General features: G+C 40.8%; 3 protein-coding genes across 22 annotated transcripts in view; 1 reads left to right on the top strand and 2 right to left on the bottom strand.

Annotated features, from left to right (window-relative positions):
• Positions 1–3,344, bottom strand: part of NEK11 (NIMA related kinase 11) — a 255,460-nt gene extending 252,116 nt beyond the window's left edge. For 13 of the 16 annotated variants that reach the window (XM_038570831.1, XM_038570834.1, XM_038570833.1 and 10 more), the window contains exon 1: positions 3,014–3,151. Coding sequence is in view for 1 of the 16 variants with exons in the window: in XM_038570830.1 (XP_038426758.1) it covers positions 3,014–3,183 (170 nt within the window). In the remaining 15 variants the exon portion in view is untranslated. Of the gene's footprint in view, positions 1–2,174; positions 2,311–3,013 lie in introns of all 16 variants that reach the window. The other 3 variants (XM_038570828.1, XM_038570830.1, XM_038570844.1) reach the window with 3 other exon arrangements.
• ASTE1 (asteroid homolog 1) lies at positions 3,210–13,977 on the top strand. Of its 2 annotated transcripts, none has more exons than XR_005377021.1 (5): positions 3,210–3,543; positions 4,732–6,057; positions 10,701–11,970; positions 13,112–13,171; positions 13,840–13,977. XR_005377021.1 is itself a non-coding variant. In XM_038570845.1 (5 exons), the coding sequence occupies exons 1-4, from the start codon at positions 3,511–3,513 to the stop codon at positions 13,159–13,161; spliced, it is 1,620 nt and encodes a 539-aa protein (XP_038426773.1). In that variant the 5' UTR covers positions 3,212–3,510; the 3' UTR covers positions 13,162–13,171; positions 13,840–13,977. The 2 variants fall into 2 exon arrangements, 1 of the variants encoding a protein (XP_038426773.1); XM_038570845.1 differs by having other exon boundaries at positions 3,212–3,543; positions 11,760–11,970.
• ATP2C1 (ATPase secretory pathway Ca2+ transporting 1) overlaps positions 13,465–17,298 on the bottom strand; it is a 135,644-nt gene continuing 131,810 nt past the window's right edge. For all 4 annotated transcript variants that reach the window (XM_038570826.1, XM_038570823.1, XM_038570825.1 and 1 more), the window contains one exon: positions 13,465–14,027. In XM_038570826.1, the coding sequence (XP_038426754.1) occupies positions 13,932–14,027 (96 nt within the window). In that variant the 3' untranslated portion in view covers positions 13,465–13,931. The remainder of the gene's footprint in view (positions 14,028–17,298) is intronic.

Below are 17,298 nucleotides of genomic sequence, written 5' to 3'. Positions count from 1 at the left end.
AGAAGACAGTCTTTCACAGGAAGAGAGCTTTCCCTCATACATCTGAATATGGCAAAACTGAGTTACAGTTAATGTGTTTAAGAGTTATACTCCCCACCTACTTTTTTAAAAAATCCAAATATAAGAACATTTATTCTTATATTTATTTTGTTGTGCCCGAGATTGCGAATCCGAGAACCACCGAGGAGCCGACACCGATGCAAACACATGAGGGTTTATTGACAAGCTCGAGCCTGGGTCCAAGTACACCTGACACAGTGGGGCAGGGACTTGGACCCCGAGACTAAGAGGCTTAGCAGCTTTTTAGGGGCCAGTGGCCAATGCGATACGCAGAAAGTTGCACAGTCATGTTGGTTCATCGCAGGTGGCCCATTGAATTACATTTTACCCTAAAGTATCCACTTGAACTGGCCTATCACTGAGCCGGATTTCCGATTAGAGTGTGCCCCGGGCTTGACTAGGGTGTGGCAGTGCCCTAAGCAATAAGCAGGTCGGCCTATCACTGACCCCATTTCCGATTAGGGTACGCCCCGCCTTGACTAGGGTGGGGCAGTGCCCTAAGCAGGTCGGCACAAGGTGGGTGCAGCACAAAATGGAGTCAGTCCTGCTCTGCTTGTCCAGGGGTAGGGGATTTTTGTTAAATTTCCTGGGTCCCACAATTTCTTAAAATTTATTTCTTAAAATCTATACATTTGCATCAATCTCTTCGTAAGTCTTTCTTCCCACCTTATGTCTGTTTTGATTAACAAACAGTGAGTTAGGATCACACTAGAAATTAGCATAGAATTTTTTTCTGTAGATATTAAACCTTGGCTTTTGCATTTATTAGAATAGATGTGAAGAGGAACAAAGACTTCAGAATAAATTTTTCCCATCCTAAACCAATTCTGATCTAGTTTCTGAAGTTATTATACACACTGTGTATAGAGTAATCTCTCTGGATTGGAAATAAGTGTCACAAATGCAGTTCAAACCAAAAACTGTGTTTTGATGATAGCTGAATATACATGTGTTATAATTCCTCAAGGAACTATAAATGTGCTGCAGGATTATGAAAAGTAGGACTGTTTTATATGAGTGTATGCCCAGTAAAATCACTTTTACTTCATCAAAATGTAAAATGTTTTGTTGGTAATCATGAAAAGTGGATTTGTTTAAAATCTATGAAAACATGATTTTTAATTGAAGACAGTCTATGCCTTGGAGTCAAGTTTCCACAACTATAAGACAAAAACTTATCGTGTATAACGATAAAACGAGATGCTACCTGTGTAGTTTGGGGTTCATGACCAACACACTTTGCATGGTGGTGGCAATTACAAATATCCTCAGACTAGAACAAAACAGTAAATGTGTATTTAGGCATTTTTCTTCTTAAACTAATGCATTAATCAGTTAGGTTTTACCTGATGCCAGTAAGATGTATTCTATAAATAGCTTTAAAAAGGGGGAGGGCATGTATGGCTGGCTCAGTTGGCAGAGCATGCCACTCTTGATCTCAGGACTGTGGGTTTGAACCCCATGTTGGGTGTGGAGATTACCTAAAAATAAAATCTAAGAAAAAGGAGGAGGAGAAGAAACCAATCATCGTGTGCTCATGACAATACTAAAACGTTAGCATTGTGTCGGAACCTCAAAATCCCTGAATTAATAAAAATTTACATCAGATTATCAAGATCACAGAAAATATCAGTAAAATCTACTACTGAAAAAAAATGACTGGAGAGCAGTCCTCCAGATGTGTATTTTGTTTGCTTTCCCTGCTCCCACAAAAGTGATACTTTCTGGCAAATTAAAATACATGGACTCATAGAGTTTTCAACAGGAAAGAACCCTCCAGATGACCCAGTAATTCTCCTTATATTAGGGATGAGATAAAGGTCCCTATTCAGTGAAGGACAGACTAGTTCTGGAGAAGTCCAATTTCCCAGGGGCTCCTGTTTGTAAATGAGCTTAATTTTAAACCCAGCAATGTCATCTAAGCAGTCTGGCCAGGCCCACAGACTACTTTGGAACTAGGTTCCCTTCTGCCAAACTCCCAGACTCAGCCCTGTGACCTTTAGTAATCAATTCCACTAATCTCCTCTGTGCAACCACAGAGCTACCCTAGCAGGTCCCATGTTGTCTAGATTCCAGAACTATCTGTTCCTTTGTCAACGTTCACTCGCCCCTACCTCCTGAAGGTTGTGGATGAAGCTGAGCGCCAGATACACACACCTTCTGTATCTTTGTATCCTTGGCTCCTGTCATATAGTAGTAGGTGGTTCAACAAATTCTGTTAAGGCAAACAGGCATCCACACACAGACCGACTGTTGCCCAAGGGAGGAAAAAAAAAGTGTGCGTGGTGAGAGGAGGGAAGAGAAGACTTAGAAAGTCGGATGGGAACCGTGAGAAAGGGGAGAGATGACCTCCTGCAAACTGACCTGGCTGGGGGCAAAAGACAAGGGAAGGAGCGTGTTCATCACGGGTTCAAGTCAAGTAGTTCTCTTCCCTTGTCATAAAGAGAGGAAGCAGGTCAGACACCAGATTCTGCTTAAGTGGAACACTAACCTTTTTTTTTTTTTAATTTTATTTACTTATTCATGAGAGACACACACAGAGAGAGGCAGAGGCACAGGCAGAGAGAGAAGCAGGCTCCCTGCAGGGAGCCCGACGTGGGACCCTACCCCGGGTCTCCAGGGTCACGCCCTGCGCCGAAGGCTGCCCCTCCCCCACCGAACCCTAACCTTAAAGGCAAACCTTAACCTTAAGGTAAAACGAACATTCCCTGCCTCAACTTCTTTTTTAAAAAAATTACATTTTCGCAAAGCGGGCTAACATATACGGAGGCGGCGCCGGCCACGCTTCTGCTCCGGAGGCGGGAGCGGATCTGGGAGGCGAGGAGCCAAGGGAAGCGGAGGGGTCGCGGGCACGGAGGCCCCCGGGGGCCGAGCCCCGCTGGGGCGACCTGAAGCCATCACCGTCCGCGGCTTCGGGGAGCCCGGCGCGCCACGCGGGCCGCCCTTCGCATACCTTTCGGGGCCGAGGGCGGAGGAGCTGCGGCGCCAGGCCGTGCCCACGGTCCCACCCGTAATTGGGACGGACGCCGGGCAGGTCTCCCGTAGGTGCAGCAGCCTCGCCGAGCCGCCCGACCTCGGGGCCAGGCTGTTGCGCCCCGTTGCCAGGGAGACAGCGTGGGGCATGCTGGGAAGCGGCGGGAGGCGGCACGGGGCCGGGCGCCGAGGCGGAAGTGTGCGGTGACCCAGGTGGGCGGGGAAAGGCGACCAGGTCGGGCCCGCCTGGCTCTCCTAACGTGGCAGCGGCCCTCTCGGAGCTGACATCCCCGCCTGCCTTGAGCGACCTCGCGCCCCGCGGCCCCGGAGCCCCTGTGCCCCCGCGCCCTCCGGCTCCACCAGCTTCCTGGACGCGAGCTTTCCCAGTGACGTCATACGCGGCGACTTCCGGTTCCCGCTCCCCAGGTCGGACCCTCACGTGCGGGCGGTTCCAGCAGTGGCTCCTGCAGCCTTTTAATGGAAGGGCCGGCCCCGGGGAGGACGGTGCAGGTGCGCTCGGCTGCTGGCCCGGGTGGCCGGTTATGAGGGTTGTGGAGGAGCGAGGTGTGAAGGCCTGTGTTTGACGACTGGCCTCAAGCCTTCTGGGCGCCTTCCTCCGACCCAGCACACGTTTGTTCAGCTCCTGCGAGGCCCTGTAATTAGCTTAGGAGGAGTGGCCACGGCCTCCGTTCGCATAAGCTTTGCAAGACAGACGTCAATAAATAACTGCTATACCAGATAAGATGCTGAGGAGGGCAGGGCCAAAACTGGGGTGAACTGGCGTGGGCGCAAAATGCAAGGGGTGCCCCAGAAGTCTGTAATCAAGATAGACACATTTTAATGCAATATAATTAAAAATCAAAATCAATGCAAAAGAAATCGGGCGTCGATAAAAATCTCATGGTTTTTAAATAAAGACCGTGCCACGCTGAGCCCTATTGGAGCGGGAGGCCCAAGGAAAAGCTAGTAACACACACTCTGTGACTCCAGTTAGCCAGAGAGGGAGCGATATTCTTGGTCCTGAGCCAGATATGCAATTGCAAGAAGAGGGAAAGAACCTCTAGTTAGGGTGAAGCTGGGGAGTTCCTGCATGCATGTAGCAGTAATTTTCCTTACTCAAAACTATATGCCAATTAAGATGGGACTGACCACAAGCCAAGGCCTAAACGAAATTCCCAGACTGATTATCAATAAAGAAAAACTGGATGGGTATCATTGACCCTACACACTTTCGTTAACTGAAGCCCGGTACTCTCTGGTTCGTTAGTTATGAGAGTGAGAGGGTATCATTTTTATAGCTCAGGACTTTTTATTTTGACCCCGCGAAAATGTTGTTGCAAGGTGATGACTGTTATGTTTCCATATCAGAGCCCGCAGTAGGCTCTGTTAGTATGTCAGTAATGGGCTTTAACTGATTTTCTTTTAGAATCAATAGCCTCCACCCTATCCAGAGATTAAACTCCATGAAACCATTGCATTTGTGCCTTGTCACACATGGGGAAAGCAAAAGAGAATGAAAAGGCACTCAGCTAGGTGGTGTTACTTGAGCATCTAGGTAAGAATTGAGAGGCTAACGCCTAATATGTTCTGTTTAAAGAGCTGTTCATAACATTTGATGTTGGTTTGTGGTGTTGGAAATTAAGACTCGGTCCCCATTAAACAGCATTAGTTGAAAGTGTGTTCTGCTGTTTTAAACAGGCAATTCTTCAGACAGTCATCATGGGTATTCGAGGACTAATGAGCTTTGTGGAAGATCATAGTAATGAGTTCTTCACTGATTTGAAGTTAAGAGACACAAAAATTGTCATTGATGGCTACGCTCTCTTCCACCGGCTTTGCTTCAACTCAAACTTGGAACTTCGGTATGGAGGAGACTATGATTCTTTTGCAGATGTTGCACAAAAATTCTTTGAATCACTGTTGGCTTGTAATATCTGTCCATATGTTGTATTAGATGGAGGATGTGATATTTCCGATAAAAAACTTAAAACTTTAAAGGATCGAGCTAGGGAGAAGATCCAGATGGCTCATTCCCTTTCTGTTGGTGGGGGTGGGTATGTGTGTCCTTTACTCATCCGGGAAGCATTCATACAGGTTTTGATCAAGCTACAAGTGTCTTTTGTCCAGTGCTTCTCAGAGGCAGATCGGGACATTATGACACTGGCTAATCATTGGAATTGCCCTGTGTTATCATCAGATAGTGACTTTTGCATCTTTGACCTAAAATCGGGGTTTTGCCCCTTAAATAGCTTTCAGTGGAGAAATGTGAACACTATCAAAGGCACACAAGACTGCTATATCCCTGCCAAATGCTTTTCCCTTGATGCATTGTGCCATCACTTCAGCAACATGAATAAATCTCTACTACCTCTTTTTGCGGTGCTATGTGGAAACGATCATATTAATCTACCCATCATAGAGACATTCTTAAGTAAAGTGCGTCTTCCTCTTGGAGCTACCAGTTCTAAGGGGAGGAGACACCACCGAGTTCTGGGACTTCTGAATTGGTTATCTCATTTTGCTGACCCTACTGAAGCACTCGATAATGTTCTGAAATATCTCCCAAAAAAGGATCGTGAAAATGTTAAGGAAATTCTCTGCTGTTCCATGGAAGAATACCAGCAATCTCAGGTGGAGCTGCAAGACTTTTTCCAGTATGGTACTTATGCTTGTCCAGCAGCCTTGAATCTGGATTTACCCGAATGGGTATTAGTGGCTTTGGCCAAAGGCCAGCTCTCTCCTTTCATCAGTGATGCTTTGGTGCTAAGACGGACCATTCTGCACACACAGGTAGAAAATATGCAGCAGCCAAATGCCCACAGAATATCTCTGCCCATCCGGCAAATCATTTATGGGCTTCTTCTGAATGCTTCTCCACATCTGGAAAATACATCCTGGAATGTATTGCCTTCTCAGCCTCTAGCTTTCAGTGAAGTGGAAAGGATTAATAGAAATATCAAAACATCAACTGTTAATGCAGTAGAACTGCCCAAGGATCATTCTGACTTAAGCAAATTGACTGAGGTAAGTGTTTGCAACACTAATCTAGTATTTATAAAGTACTTTACAGGTCCTTTCACACATATTATCTCTCTTAATATAACCAAATGAGGTTGGTTGCTCTATTCCCCCCATTTCATAGCTGAGAAAACTAGGATTCAAAGTGGGTTACTATGTAATATCTCAGCCAGAGAATTGCAGTGCTAGGACTGAAACCCAGGTCTTTTAGCTCTAGATTGCCACTTCCACTCTACTTCAGTAGTCTGTGTTATTTTGCAGTTATTACAACTACTTTGTTGATACTTAATAAATTGGGGTTATGTGCCTTTAGAAAAAAAGGAAAAGGATAAAATTCTGAGCTGCAAAATAAAGTGTGCCTGAAGGCATTGATCATAGGCATAACTAAATATTAGACTGCATCAGATTTCAATTAACAAGATTAATATTGATCCTTGGGCCTAATTTTTCATTTTTCTCAATGAGGACCTTTTTTGTTAGGATTTAGGTTTATGGGATCATGATAATTAGCTTGATATTGAAAACATGATTCTTAGCATAACTCAGTGTTGTTAAAACCTAAGTAACTCTCAGACCAACCCACTTTTCAAGGTAAAACCATTTTGTTTTTGTTTTTTTTGTTTTTTTTTTTAATTTCTTTTTTTTTTTTTTTAATTTTCATTTATTTATGATAGTCACACACACAGAGAGAGAGGCAGAGACACAGGCAGAGGGAGAAGCAGGCTCCATGCACCGGGAGCCCGACGTGGGATTCGATCCTGGGTCTCCAGGATCGCGCCCTGGGCCAAAGGCAGGTGCTAAACCGCTGTGCCACCCAGGGATCCCGGTAAAACCATTTTGGATCCCAGTGTTTATTTTGTTGTTTGTAATATTACACAGATATGTTAAAAATTATAAATAGAGAGGGGCACCTATGTGGCTCAGTAGGGTAAGCATCTGATTCTTGATTTCAGTTCAGGTTATGATATCAGGATCCTGAGATTGAGCCCCAAGTAGGGCTCTGTGCTGGGCATGGAGCCTGCTCAAGATTCTCTCCCTTGCCCTCTACCTCACCCTCTGCCCCTCCCCACCCCTATGCTCTTACTTGTGCTTGCACTCTCTCTCTCAATAAATACGAAATTGCTTATGCTAATACAATTAAATTTACAAATTAAATGCATATAAATTTACAATACCAATTGCAGTGCCTATTGAGAGTTTTCTTAAATCCACCTAATATTCAGATTCAGGAGACTTAGCCTAGACCTTTCCTGGTACCAGTTTACTCAAGCATGTAGGACAGCAACCATACCTTCCCAGCAGGTTTGAATCAGGCTTTCCTTTCCTTTGGGAGTTTTTGCAACAGTCTACACTACTGGTTCTCCACTGGAATTATTTTGTTCCCCTACCTCCCACAGGGGACATTTGGCAATGTCAGGAGACACTTTCGATTAGCAGTACGCAGGTTGAGGGGGAAGGGTGTTGGTATTGGCATCTAGTGGGAATAGGCCTAGCATACTGCTAAATATCTTAAAATGCACCAGACAGCGCCACACACACCCCCCCACCAAGGCATTATCAAGCCCCAAATGCAATACCTGACCTACACTGATGAGGGACTAACCTCTTTAATCTCATTAGTGCCAACTCAGGAGGAAATGAGCAACACATCCGATGGGTACCAGTGCCTCCTTGGCAATAAGGAATGACTGCTAATGGGAACGGGGTTTCTTTTGGGGGCTGCTGAGATGTTCTGGAATTAGTGATGGTTGCACAAGCTTATAAATTTACTAAAATCACTTTAAAAGGGTGAATTTTATAACATGTGAATTATATCCCAATTAAAGTCTCACTGGCCGCCTTCCCCCTCCTTTTTTGTAACAATTCCATAAACATAGCTTCCAAGCTCCCTGCAAGGGCCATGCCTAATTACAAGTCACTGCACTCAGGGAAGCCCCGTGATATGATGTCCCCATCTGGTGTTTACAGTTCATTTATAGTTCAAATCTAGATGCAATTTTACAAGTTATTTTTACCATGTAAGTAACATAGCTAATTTTACGTTTCTAGGGTTATAGATTAGAAAGTTGAGCATAGGTCAAATTCCAAATAGAAGGAATTTATGAAACCTTCACCCATACCAATAAAATTGAAATTAGCAACATTTTAAATGATGATGTTTTGTTGAAATTACATTTCTCCTCACAACATAAATGGTGCTATGTGGGAGAGTTTTTAAAACTTTTTTTATGGCTTTATTGAGAAATGAGTAAAGTGCCCATATTTAAAGCGTAAGCTTTGATGAGTTTGATGTTTACATCTGTGAAAACATCCTGCAATTAAAATAATGAATATATGCATCACTCCTAAAAGTTTCCCCTTGCCTCTTTGCAATTCATCCCTCCCTGAGTATGTACACAAAGAACACAGATGATTGTACAGCTTCATGAATTTTCACCAACTTGACACCTCCATGTAAAGCACACCCAGATGAAGACACATAATCAGTACCCCAACAGTTTTCCCTAATGTCTGGTTCCAGTACCTCCTCTCCCACCTCCTATAATCACTATCCAGACCTTTAACAACATTGAATAGTTTTAACTGTTTTCATATTTTGTAAAAATGGAATCATACAGTATGAATTCATCTGGCTTTTTATTCAACACGATGTTTCTGAAATTCATATCACTGTGAGAAGCTATAGATCATTTATTTCTTATTGCTGTGTATTATTACATTGTGGGAATATACCACAGTTGATTTTTCCATTTTGCAGGCGATAGACATTTCGGTAGTTAGCAGTTTGGGCAATTATGAATAGTGCTATGAACACTCCAGTGCCTATCATCTATAGATAGTATGGACACATTTCTATTGTATATATTACTAAGAGTGGAATTGTTAGAAGATATGCATATGTTCAGTTTACAAGATACATTGCCAAATGGTCTTGCAAGGTGGTTTAACCAGTTAGTATTCCCACCAGCAGATTATGAAGGTTCCTCTTAATTTACACTCATGTGAACACTTGGTGTTTTTTATCCTATTTTTTTTAGCTTTTAGCTATTATAGCTATTCTGATGGTTGTATAGTGGCATCATTTTAGCCAATTTGGTAGGTGTTAATTGCATTTCTCTAATGACTTATTTGAGCACTTTTTATGTGTCCATTGGCTGTTTCACTATTCTGTTATATAATTTTCTGTTCAAACTCTATTGCTCATTTTCCTATTGGTTTATTTCTATACACACATCTTTTGCCAAATAACATGTGAATAGATTGTCAGATTCCGTAGATTTTCACTCTAGTATGTTTTGATGAAGAGAAGTTCTTAATATAGCCCAATTTTTTTTAAGATTTTATTTATTCATAAGAGACACAGAGTGAGGCAGAGACATAGGCAGAAGGAGAAGCAGGCTCCATCCAGGAAGCCAGATGTGGGACTCAATCCTGGGACTCTAGAATCACGCCCTAAGCCAAAGGCAGACACTCAACCATTGAGCTACCCAGGCGTCCCAATATAGTACTATGGTTATCACTTCTGTGACCTACTTAGAAAATTACCATTCAAGGTCATGACAGGTTTTTTCTCCTTTCATATTTAGATCTATGATCTATCTACAACTGATTTTTTGTGTATGGTGTGACATAGGGATAGGGTACTTCTTCATATGAAAATCCAGTTGAGTCCATGAGTATAGCATGCTGATTATACTCCTTGCTAAGTGGAGATGCCAAGTGTTCTCATCACTTACCTGTATTCAGAGTAAAGTGAAATTCTGTGTGGTGAGATCTTTCAGCTTTCTCTTGGCATAAATTAATTCTGTATTTAGCTCAGTGTTACTGGCTCTAATTAGCCCATGATAATTCTAAATGGTATCAGGTGCAAATGTGATTCCAAAGACAAATGCAGTATATGAATACATATTTTATGATAGTTATCTATTCGAGTTAGTAACACTTTATATGCCTTGTGCCAGCTGTTGTAATAGAAACCTTTATAGTTATTTAATTTCCACAGTAACCAGATAGGGTAGGGTTTTCATTTTGATTGTTAGTTGCAATGGATAGAGCTCCATTCAAGCTAACCATGAGAGGTTAATCATAAGGAGATGGAAGTGGATTATTCTTTGGGAGTAAGGCAGTGCCACTCCCAGACCAGTCTCTCTTTTGGAAGGGCTAAGAACTAGTGGGTTCCATAAAACATCTTGTGTAATTCATTATAATGCCCATTACAGATAATCAGAATGACTGTAGAAACACTCAGAAACTTGCCCAGTGCTGTACAGGTAGTGAGAGACAGAACACCTCTAAAGTCAAAGCCCAAACTCTGCTTTGTTCGTAAAAGTTGTAACTTGGCTAGGGAATTCAAAAATTTAAGCATTAGATCTCAGAAAAGAATTCCTTAGCTTATGTATTTCCTTAGCTTTACTTGGTATGTTTTCCTACCAGTTGAGATAATAAAGAGTTTGTTTTACTTTATATTTAAGTAAGTTAATTGTTACTTCCCATAAGGAGTGATTATACTGTAAAGCATTTTAAATATTTCTAATTCTAAAGTTTATCACAGTATCAAAATTTTAAAACCAGTGTTTATAAATTAGATTTAATACTCTCACACATCAGTAATGAAACTACTTTGCCAATTATGATGTGTTTTATTTCAGGTTAACAGGTCCATTCCCAGCTGTCAACACAACACAATGATTGACCACAAACTCGGTTTTAGATAACGGAGAAATATTTCATCCTTTCAGAAAGTTAAGAAATCCTTTTCTGGCTGCATGCAGACATTAGGAATACAACTGTTTGTTTTTTTTGTTTTGTTTTTTTCCCGTAAAGTTTGATCATAAAAAGTCCTTCTAAAGGTGCCCTTTTAATAGTCCTAATTTCCTTATTTGTAGAAATGTGTGGCCTATAAGGTCCCTTATGGTTCTTAAGATTCATTAAGGTAAAGTTAATTCAAGAAGCCTGAAACCCTCATAGCTATTAACTTCCTTTTATTTGAAGTACACTCTAAAGCATGGAGTAAAAGTGAGTATGGAGTTTTATTGTAAACACGATACAGGTAGTCCTTAAATCTTACTATCTCCCTTGATGTTTCTCTCACCTACAAGCAGCCACCCTGGAATAATCCTTGTGTGGGAAAACAAAGATAATAAAACATTCACCTGGGTAGGGACAAGAGACAGGACCCAAATAGAAGGCTGTATATGCCACAAAGGGTGCATATACTCTATGTTTGCCTTCTGGAAGTGATCAGTAATGGCATCGTGAAGAAGGCAGGGTCTCAATATTCACTGGCAAGTAAGAGTAAGGTTGAATATACATCTTTGTGTCTCAAAGCAGATAGTTAAAATGCAGATTCCTGGGTTCCTCTCATATTTACTGAATCAAAATTCGGGGGTTGGGACCTGAGGACTGAATATTTTAATAAGCTTCCTAAGTGATACATGCACTGAAGATGTTCACCAGCCTACATGGAAGATGGAATATCATGAGCAAGGGCTGTGTAGTGGGGGTAGACAATATAGCCATTCAACCATATTTATTAAGCACCCAGTGTTTTAAATGCTTTGAATGTTGCTGATTTCTTTCCATAGGAAGATAAGAAACTGACAGACAATTCATTTGCATTGAAGTCTCTTCAGAGTAGGAAAAAAAGAAAAAAAACACCAAAGACATTCCCCAAAGTAACTTGCAGGATGTTTGGTATGTATTTTCAGCTCTCGTTGGCCAAACGTCAGATACTTCTGTTAGAAACTCTGAAGGTGAAACAGACCATCCTGGAACCAATCCCTTCTTCATTGAAGCTGCCCATTTCTGTCAGTTGCTATTGGTTGCAGCACACAGAGGGCAAGGCAAAGCTACATCACCTCCAGGCCTTACTGCTAGGGATGCTGATGGGGCCCTTGCATGCCATAATCAACAGCCCTGGTAGGTATCTGGAAATTCCAATATATATCTGCATGTTACTTGCATGTAATCGTAAGTTTAAACAAAGAAATATTCTTGGATTATTTACTCCCATCAGTTATATCCACAACTTAGGAATGGAGGCACCGAAATATCATTCATTCACTGGCAAATATTTTTGATCACTTCTGTGTGTCAGGCTCTGTGCTGCAGAACTTGATTATAAGGGCACAGCAGTGAAAATGTGCTGCCACTGCCTAATCCCACGTGCCCTGTGGCACCTAATGCTTTCATCTATGAAGTGTGAATGTGTAATGTGCCAATTACACTCTGTATTCCATGTACCCTATCCCTGTCAATACAGTGGCAACATCATCACTAAAAACTGATTTAGAATTGTCCATTCGTGAAACTTCGGAATACCTACAACCATATCAACATTTGTACTTGTGCTGTTTTTTTACTTTTTCTCCACTGTTAAGTTTCAATTAGTGTGTTAGTGATGGTAGAAATAGTAACTTTCCTATTAGAGAAATACACTTTAAGGCAATTTAGATTTATCAGGTGAAGTATTTGACGATGCATTGGAGCACTTCAATTCTCTCGTGGAATTAAAGGATTATGAATGCTGTAACACTTTATCTAGACATGTATAATCATTATCACACTCCAGAGCAGTGATAATATCTAATGGCCATTAGTTATGTGTGGCTATTAACATTAAAACTTCAGCTCCAAAAAAATAAATAAATAAAAAAATAAATAAAACTTCAGCTCCTCCTTGACACCAGCCACGTTTCAAGTGCTCAGTAGCCACATGTGGCTAGAGGAGGCCGATTTGGACAGCAGAGATACAGAACGTTCCCATCATCGCTGGAAGTTCTGGTGGGTAATACTACTCTGGAGTTTACTTTTTAAAGTAAGTTAAATGAAAGAGTGAACCAGCATAGATTCCAGGACACCCCAAGTGTGAGAGTAGTTGTCAGAAGGGATAGCCAACTTAAGGCCCACTACTAGTCAAGACACAAGTTTAGGGTATTTCCTCCCATTGAATAATAAATAATGAATGTAGTTTAAGAATATTCTCAAAGAACAAGCCTGTTAGGTGTTTACCTGAGTCCAACAGAAGGGGCACGTCAAGGGTCTGTTTCTTTTCTTTTAGGAATTGTGGACCCCGCACCCAGGCAGGCTCAGTGCCTTGCTGCTCGCTAATTGGTAAAAGGTGGGCCTCCTTTTTATTACTTTCAAGTTGGTCCAGTGTCATTTTGCACCTCCCTGCACAAGCAGACCTGCAGAAACTTACAGCTGAACACACACTACACTCATTTCCTAGGGCTGTTTCTTGCTTCTTCACCTCTACTATGTGAAGTAGATGACTGACCATACTCTCACTGAGTTATGCTTTTGTTTTCCTCTCATAAAGCAGAAGTTAAAGTGTGCTTTAAACACAGAGGCTGTGTAAGTGCACTATAGCATAGAGGCCTCCATGGAAGGAAAGTTAGTGAACAAGAACAGTGAGGAGAATGATATTTAATAGTAATTTGTATTTTTCAGAGAGACAGATTTAGGGCTTGGAGAGTTCAGATGCAGATGTGTTTAAGGTCAGGTGGTAGACCAGGGGAAGAGATACTGTTTTAAGGAAAAATAAATAATTTGGGGTTGAGTAAAGTTAGGTTGTCATTAAAAAGGCATTTCAGTATAAATATTTCAGTTTATACAGCAAGGCTTTTACATTGACGTGAAAATAGTAAAGAGCCAGAAGAGAAAAGCAGTTTGGTTATTTAAACTAATTTTTTTTTCCTTATGGAATTCAAAGTTCTATATAGAGAGAAAATTACAGGCTATACAGTGTTTTTGGAAATACTGCCCTTGGGTTGTTTCTTTGTCTAGATAAGGAAGATCTGCGGGAGGATGGTGCTAGGATGTTGTATGAAGAGTTCCAAAGAGTGAAGGAGCAGACGCGGCCGGGCACGAGACTGGACTTAGACACAGCTCACATCTTCTGTCAGTGGCAGTGCTGTCTGCAGATGGGGATGTATCTCAATCAGCTGCTGTCCACTCCTCTCCCGGAACCAGACCTAACTCGGTAAGCACCACGGGAAACTAGTTCAGATGGCTGCACACAGAAGTAAATACTTTTATTTATACTTAAAGCATATAAGCTATGTTTAAAAAATTAATCTTAGTGTAATTGGTCTTAGATCACTATTATAGCTGAAGAACTGGAAACAGGAGAAATACTAATTTTTTTCCATATTCTCAAAAAATTTCTGTGATTAGATCAAATATTTTAAAAAGTCCCTTAAAGTAAAAAGCTATAGAACTTGTTCCTTCATTTCTCTCAGGTCTTTGTTCACATATCACTTTATAAGGCTTTTTCTGATTACCCTCCTGGAATACTACTCTCTACTCCAGTCACTCTAGTTCTACTACTCTTGGATTTTTTAATTGCATTTCTTACCACTTGGCATACAGTTCACATACTCATTCAAATATTTATTAAATGCCTACTTTATGCCAGGGTGTAATGAACAAAATATTTTTTTTAAAAATCTGTTGTAATGGAGCTTTTTTCCTAGTGAGTTGACCACTAAGACACTTCAGTGAACTTTGTCTAGGGTTTTTGTTTTGCCAGGTAAGTATGAAGAAGGGAGAGGCAGCCTGTATGCCAGTAAGTGATTATGTTTGATTATGGAATTAAAGCTGGGTAAGAAAGGAAGGGTAGCAGTAGTGTGTGAGCCAGTGAAAAAGTGCCACATTCAGTGGATTGGGACATCCTGGTGATTGTCTATACAGGAGATCCTAGAGGGAGGGAGGAAGATAAAGGGGAGATTGTTAGCAAATGGAGCTGAGATTATAGATCTCCTTTGTCTCTCTCTACTTGAATGTGAACACTGTGAGGACAGGGACTTAGCTATTTTATTTACTTTTGTAGCCCTGGTGCCTAACATACAGTAAGTACTTTAATATTTGTCAAATAAATGAGTGATGTATGTATGAAGGCATATAAAATACGCCAGTGTGACTAAATGTTTTAAGGTATAAAGCTTCCTAAGCAGTAAATAGTGTTAATACATCCCTGGGCCTAATATCTGAGCTAACCCTAGAACCTTGTACCAAGTAAGATTAATTGGCCTTTGACCTATGGATTTTTTATGCCTTCTTTAAATAGTTTAGGTGATTCTTGAGTGGATCCTAACTACCACAAATCCCTTTACAACAGAACAGAGAAAAACAAGACCAAATAGTTATCTTCATAATAACTTCAGCAGAACTATTCTGGTATCTCAGCATTACTAGAGCTTTTTAAATGATGATCTTAACCTGATTAAATGATGGTCCTGCATCAGTTGCTAAGGCACCAGTTGATCATCTGGCATTAAGTTATAAAATTTGTGGCTTCCAGTTAATCTCATCTTCAATTTCTAAAGTAGGTTTTCAGTACGTGTGAGTCAGTGACCTTGCAAAAGATGCCACTAAATTTTCTCATATTTCAAGAGAATGCCTATTTAGTTTATCAAACATATTTAATTCCTTTTCTTTGAAGTGTTAAGAGGTCTGCTCAACTTTGGGCTGGTTGTAGAAGCAGCAAAGCATCTCTCATTTAATTTGTTGATAAAAAGTTTTTAGATATCACCAGCCAAGTTTGTAATAACAACTCAGTTCCTTCCTTCAAGGAACAGATTTTTCTTAAGTAATTTTAGTAATAACTCTACAGAAGCAAGAAGAGTTCTCAGTGGTTAGCTGCATTTGTTGAAGCCATGTTAATGATCATTGTCTTTGCACTGAACCTATGCTTTACTAACACTTTTCTCTCCTGTTGAACAGACTGTATAGTGGGAGCCTGGTGCATGGACTATGCCGACAGCTGCTAACATCAACTTCTGTAGAGAGTCTCCTGAGCATGTGCCCTGAAGCAAAGCAACTATATGAACATCTGTTTAATGCCACAAGGTCATATGCCCCTGCTGAATTATTCCTACCAAAGGGTAAATCAAATTCAAAAAAAAAAAGGCAAAAGAGACACGGTACCAGCTGGTCAAAAAACAGAGTGGGAACCACCTCAGACACTAGATGCTGGTATGAGGGAAGCAATCGGTTTGGGCTATTAATGGTTGAAAACTTGGAGGAACATATTGAGGTCTCGGAGCTTGAATAAACTCAGTCTGCAACCAGAATTATAATCCTTAAAACTTCTGTTACCTCCCCCTTGAAATGATTAACTGTTTTATTTAGAATCTGTTAGGGGATAAACATTTTAAGAGGCAACCTTTGAGTCCCAAGGTATTTTGTATTCTGCTTTTAATAAATACAACCTGATTTCAAGAAACTTCTGTATTTTCTTAAACGCACTTAAAAACATGTTTGTACTTCTTACGTTCCATTTCCGGACATTAATAATAAATCTGTAACCTTTCCTTTGCAGCAATTCAGCCAGCTATGTTTCCAAAACGAATAGAAATCTTATTTCAATTATTTCCTATAAGCAGGAACTGGGTTATCATCATTTCAAAACATTTTTTTCTCAACTGTTTCCTCTTCATCCTTTATTCTGAAAGGTCTGAGGCTTCGGGAGAGAAAAGTGAGGGAACCAGACAGAAAGCAAACACCTTTAAGTACTAGGGAAATGAGACCATGGCAGGCTTGAGGAATACTTTATATGCTCCAGGGTTTTTTTTTTTTTTTAATGCTCCAGGTTTTAAAGCAGAAGTTGAAACTGTATGGCTCCAACAAATGAAGCAATAGCATCCTGAGCTCCTAGATAGAGGAAAATGAGGAAACACTATGAAGAAGTTAGAATATTAGTGATCTATGCAGCAATACCAGAATCTTACGTCTGCGGGAATTGACCCATTAATGGGATATGAAATTAATGAGTCATAACCAGCATTTTTAAGTGGAAATCATCAGACATGCATATCATATATTAAACGGTTATGCAAAATATATTTCTTATTGTGGATTGCAGTCGAAAGACTTTGAAAGGCACTGCTCTGGAACACACTAGAGGCTGCTAAAATTATAAATACCAACAGAATTGTGAAGGTGCTGGTCAGTTCCAAATAAATAACTTGAAAATAACAAGCAAGTGGAATGAATCTAATTGGGCAAGATCTAGAAGATCTGAAGGTAGATTCCCAGCCTTTGTTTTATTTGCACTTTATTTGCAAATTGTGTTCTTTTCTTGAACTGTACTCTCTCAATGTTATATTCTATATTCCATCAGTGAGAACCCTAAACATGGCTTTAAGCTGCCATGTAAGCTTAAACTGAACAGGCCTATGTTCAGTTCCCAACATCTGGCAGACAAGTCTTTCCACATTCCTAGTGAGAACCATACTAGGGAGT

The sequence above is a fragment of the Canis lupus genome, chromosome 23 (assembly GCF_011100685.1).
Source record: "Canis lupus familiaris isolate Mischka breed German Shepherd chromosome 23, alternate assembly UU_Cfam_GSD_1.0, whole genome shotgun sequence".
In the NCBI taxonomy this organism is placed as follows: domain Eukaryota; kingdom Metazoa; phylum Chordata; class Mammalia; order Carnivora; family Canidae; genus Canis; species Canis lupus.
This window is presented reverse-complemented; position numbering and strand designations above follow the sequence as displayed.